Genomic DNA, 5684 nt, shown 5'->3' on the forward strand with positions numbered 1-5684 from the left:
GCAAAATCATATTGTTCTTTAAGTTGTCACCTCCTCTATGAAGTCTTTTTCAACATTCCTTCCTCCCATCAACCCCCTAAATTAGTCTTATCAGGGTTCCCAATGCACTAACTATTTATCTAGCCACCAAGAAATCATCAGAAATAAGTTAAAAAGGAAAAAGAGTATATGGCCCGCATATTGCTCCATGCCCTGCCCCCCTTTCCAGAACACACAATTCATTTCCTTCCCACTCCTGGGATGGGGAGGTGGGGAAGATGCGTGCCACCAACAGGAAGTGAAAGCACCTGTAAATGAATATTATATGGAAGAGAATATCATATGAGAGAGAGACTAAAGATTTTGGTTCTCTAATAAATGCACTTTAGAACAAATTTAACAAATATACCATCTCTATTATTTCCTATTGCTTCTGTAACAAATCACCACAAACCTGATGGCTTAAACCGCCACCAATTTAACCTTACAGTTTTAAAAAAAATATTTATTTATTTATTTATTTATTTATTGGCTGCGTCAGGTCTTAGTAGCGGTGCGCAGGCTCTTGGTTGTGGCGCATGGGCTTAGTTGCCCTGGGGCACATGGGATCCTAGTACTCTGACCAGGGATCGAACCTGCGTCCCTGCATTGGAAGGCGGATTCACTACCACTGGACCACCAGGGAAGTCCCAACCTTACAGTTTTGAAGTCCAAAAGAAGTTTTACTGGGCCAGAGTCAAGGTGTCAGTCAGCAGGACTGGTTCCTTCTGGAGGTTTTGAGAGAATTCATTTCCTTGCCTTTTTCAGCTTCAGGTGGCCACCTGCATTCTTTAGATCATGGTCCCTTCCTCCATCTTAAAAGCACAGCACTCCAACCTCTGCTTCCATCATCACACCACCTTCTCCTCTTCTGTAGCCAGATGTCCCTCCACTTCCCTCTTATAAGGACACTTGCAGTTGCTTTTAGGGCCCACCAGCAAGATCCAGGATAAACTCCCCATTTTAACAGCCTGGAACTTAATTGCATCTGCAAAGTCTCTTTTGGGGTAACACTCACAGGTTCCAGGGATTAGGGCATGGATGTCTTTAGGAGCCATTAGTCAGCCTACCACACCATCTTTAATTCCACAAATATTTGTTGAGTGGCACTGTGCAAATTAAACTTTTGCAAGGCCCTATAATGTTCAAACAAAACAGGGAAGTGCATAATGTCCTTTCAGAAGAAATGTGCTTTCTCAGTGCAATGGCCGTCGGTGCAGAGGGCTGCTGTCCTCCCACCTGGAGGTTCTTACTGACATCTAAACTCTTCCCTCCACAGGTTGCCTTGGATGCAGTGACCTGTATTTGGGGAATCAAAGTGGAGAGAACAGAAATGTGGGTAGGAGGGAATATGTCTTTTCTCAGAGTTGTCAGGTTTACACCCAGATTTCCATATGATTTGTGAAGTTGCTTTCTTCTGACCATCCTTATTCATGAAGCACCTCCATGTGTGGGCTCTTCTACTCTCAGCCTTTGCTCAAAGCAGTAAACCTTAGCAGATCTTATGTTGATTCTGTAATCTGGATCTCCTTTCCTCTCTTCCTTTTCTTCCTTTTCTCTTTGAATGGTGATACCTTAACCTGGGAGGGTAATGCTCGTGGGTAACAGCTAGCTTCTGGCCCCTTCATAAAATACCTCAGCATAGTTTAGCATTGTTACAGAACTGGTTTTAAACTAAAAACCAAATAAATAAGTAAAAAGAAAAAACTTTATAAATAGTGGAAATAATTCTAGCTGTAGCATTTAGTTGAACTGATGTTTATTATGACTGATAAATATGATTGATGCTGTATGTATTTGGGATCCTGTTTATAGGTTACAGTTTATAGGGTTAGGGAGGGTGGGGGGGGAGAGAAGGTGATTATGTTAGAAGGAAAATGTTGCATTGCTCGTGTGTGTGTTCGCTTTTCCTTATCTCTGTCTTGCCAAAGGAAACTTGATCATCCTTGTGTTTGGGTTTGGGATTCGTTAGCCTCTCTGCGGTCTGGCCTGCAGTGCAGTGTGTGGTGGCGTGCAGGTTACACGTGGGTTGTCCAGTTCAGGGTCCTAAAAAAATGTTTTTAGGGAATATGTCTTTTCTCAGAGTTGTCAGGTTTACACCCAGATTTCCATATGATTTGTGAAGTTGCTTTCTTCTGACCATCCTTATTCATGAAGCACCTCCATGTGTGGGCTCTTCTACTCTCAGCCTTTGCTCAAAGCAGTAAACCTTAGCAGATCTTATGTTGATTCTGTAATCTGGATCTCCTTTCCTCTCTTCCTTTTCTTCCTTTTCTCTTTGAATGGTGATACCTTAACCTGGGAGGGTAATGCTCGTGGGTAACAGCTAGCTTCTGGCCCCTTCATAAAATACCTCAGCATAGTTTAGCATTGTTACAGAACTGGTTTTAAACTAAAAACCAAATAAATAAGTAAAAAGAAAAAACTTTATAAATAGTGGAAATAATTCTAGCTGTAGCATTTAGTTGAACTGATGTTTATTATGACTGATAAATATGATTGATGCTGTATGTATTTGGGATCCTGTTTATAGGTTACAGTTTATAGGGTTAGGGAGGGTGGGTGGGGAGAGAAGGTGATTATGTTAGAAGGAAAATGTTGCATTGCTCGTGTGTGTGTTCGCTTTTCCTTATCTCTGTCTTGCCAAAGGAAACTTGATCATCCTTGTGTTTGGGTTTGGGATTCGTTAGCCTCTCTGCGGTCTGGCCTGCAGTGCAGTGTGTGGTGGCGTGCAGGTTACACGTGGGTTGTCCAGTTCAGGGTCCTAAAAAAATGTTTTTAAAAAAGAACAGAAATGTGGGTAGGAAATTAACCAGGAAGAACAATATGATAAAGGGAGATATTTTGGTTTTATTTAAAAACTTCTATTTGAAAAATTGTTTTCATTGAATGAGTACTGTAGCCATATTAGCATACATTTGGAAGAAAGAAAAAAATTTACCTATTATCTCATAGCCATAACATAACCACTGTAACATCTGGGCAAGTTACTTTCATATTTCTATGGATTTAAACATTTTTAAAAGATAAAATTCAAAAATAAAAGATAAAATTCACATAACATAAAACTCACCATTTTAAACCATTTTAAGTTACAACTCAGTGGTTTTTAGTATATTCACAGAGTGATGCAACCACCACTACCATCTAATTTCAGAATATTTTTATCATCTCCAAAAGAAAGTCTGCATCCACTAAGCAGGAATTCTTCATTGCCTCCTCAACCCCTAGCCCCTGACAACCACTAATCTACTCTCTGTCTGTCTGGATTTGGCTATTCCAGGAATTTAATATAAATATTACAATCACACAATCCGTGGCCTTTTCAGTCTGGCTTCCTTCACTTACCTTAATGTTTTCAGCATCCAACCATGGTGTAGCATGGATCAGTACTTCATTCCTTTCTATGGGCGAACACTATTCTATTGTGCAGCTGGCTATACCACATTTTGTTTATCTACTCATCAGTTGATGGACATTTGGGTTGTTTCCACTTTGGGACCATTATGAATCATGCTGCAATGAACATTCATGTGCAAGTTTTCGTGTGAACATGTTTTCACTTCCCTTGGGTATATACCTGGGGTGGAATTACTGGATCATATGGTAACTCCATATTTAACTTTCCGAGGAACTGCCAATTTTTCTATCTATGTATTTTTTTATAGTTACCATCAGGGGGAAAATACAATTTTGTATCTTTCATGCAACACATTAAGTATTGTTCTCATTTGGTCAGTTCTACCCTTTTCAAAATCAGTTCTCTTTTATAAACTTAGATGACTTCCCTCATTATTAATAGTACGGCTCTTCAAGGCTGTTCTTCATTATTGAAATTTAACAGCTGGGATTTAGATTAAACTTCAAGTGGGAAAATGTTCGTAGTATATCAACACAAAATTTGTTTCACTTGTAAAGAGAAAACCATAACTCTACTATAGCATCCGTGATAAGAAAAATCAACATTTGAGGCAGTGCCCTAAAGCTGCTCTTCCCTGCCCACTGTCTGCACAGGGGTCGGGGGCCACACACGCTGCTAAATGAGAATTCGCTGTGCATCATGAAATGACAGCGGAGAAGGTGGCAGGTCTGTGTGAAAGCTCCGGCTGCTAAAAGCAGTGCTGCACACCTACCTACCCATGCCCTTTCTCTTTCAGTAAGGATGTGAGGCTGCCAGCCGGGCTGCAGCACTCGCTGGCGGTGGAGGCCGAAGCACAGAGACAGGCCAAAGTGCGGGTGAGCCAGCCCCAAGCAGGCCGTCCCCCTGCACAGCTGCTCTTTGAGGATCACCAGAGAATCCAAAAGAAGGCCTCCTCATGGAGAACATTTCCCCTTCGCTCCTCACCTATTCATCCAGCCGCTGGGGGGAATCTGGCTTGTGCCCACACCACTCTATTAAAATTGCTCTCCTCAAGTGTGTTAACAGCCTCCTAACTGACCAACGTAAGGTCTCTTTTCCTGTTACTCCGTCTCTCTGAAGTTATTGGTGACAGTGACCTCCTCCTCGAATCTTGCCTTCGCCCTCTCTCCCTAAAGGCAGCTCCCCGCACTCCAGCCCTCTTCTCTAGCGCTGGCATCTTCCCCTGGGTAATTTTCAGCCACCTGTCACCCCTAGGTTAATGACACCCCGACCTGTATCCCTAGCTCTGCACAAGCTCTGGAAGGACAACCATGATCAGGGCCCAATTCCCTCCACGCCGGAGCGGAGAGAAGGCTATGCTACTCGTAGCCTCTACTCAGGCGTGCCAGGGAGAAGATGTGGCTGCCGGCAGCTCCTGAGGATTGAGGTGTGGGCGGGAAGGGTGTTGGGAAGAGAAAACGAGGACTGGAGGGGAGGTGGATTTCCCTTAAAGAACAGAACGTAGGTAAAGAAAAACCCCTAACTACGTAAGAGGGTGGATAACTTTGGAGCTTTGGTGGAGGAGGAAGGCAGTCCTCTGGGCAGAGTTGCTTCTGGATCTCTGAGTCCAGTGCCCTTTGCCCACTTTAAGGTGACGTTTGGGTGGTGAGCTTCATGCTTTCTCTTCTGAAATGCTAACCTGAGCTGGGAGTCATTCTTTCAGGATTCCATGTCTTTGCCTGGAATGCTGGCCAACCTTTCCTCTAAATGGCAAAATCCTACTACTCTTCCAAGGCCCACCAGACATAGTAACTCCCCTAACACTCCCTCTATACTTGTCATGGCCCTTAAAAAATTCTACCCTAAATTACAATTAACAGTGTAATCTCTCTGCCTAGATCAAGATCCTTAAGAACAAAAGATAGTCTGCTCACCTGTCACACAGTAGATACTAGTTCTTGTTTGTTGAGTCACACTAAGTAGGATTAAAACCCTCATGGAGCAAAGAAGAAAAATCACTTTGCTTTTCTTCACATCCCTTGTCTAGATGATCGCTGCGGAAGGGGAGAAGGCTGCGTCCGAGTCCCTGAGGATGGCAGCCGAGATTCTATCAGGCACTCCAGCTGCTGTTCAGCTTCGGTACCTCCACACCCTGCAATCCTTGTCCACAGAGAAACCTTCCACAGTGGTTTTACCTTTGCCATTTGACTTGCTAAATTTCCTGTCTTCTCCAAGCAGTAGAACTCAAGGAAGCATCCCTTTACCAAATCCTTCCAAACCTGTTGAGCCGCTGAACCCTAAAAAGAAAGACTCTCCCATGTTATAG

The 5684-nt window shown here is 43.1% G+C and overlaps 1 protein-coding gene across 1 annotated transcript in view; it reads left to right on the top strand.

Moving 5' to 3' along the window:
• Nucleotides 1-5684, top strand: part of NPHS2 (NPHS2 stomatin family member, podocin) — a 19347-nt gene extending 13663 nt beyond the window's left edge. Inside the window, exons 6-8 of the mRNA XM_007448521.1 lie at nt 1298-1353; nt 4176-4254; nt 5406-5684. Of these exons, the coding sequence (XP_007448583.1) occupies nt 1298-1353; nt 4176-4254; nt 5406-5684 (414 nt within the window). The remainder of the gene's footprint in view (nt 1-1297; nt 1354-4175; nt 4255-5405) is intronic.

This window comes from Lipotes vexillifer, unplaced genomic scaffold (genome assembly GCF_000442215.2).
Source record: "Lipotes vexillifer unplaced genomic scaffold, Lipotes_vexillifer_v1.1 scaffold76, whole genome shotgun sequence".
NCBI classification, from domain to species: Eukaryota; Metazoa; Chordata; class Mammalia; order Artiodactyla; family Lipotidae; genus Lipotes; species Lipotes vexillifer.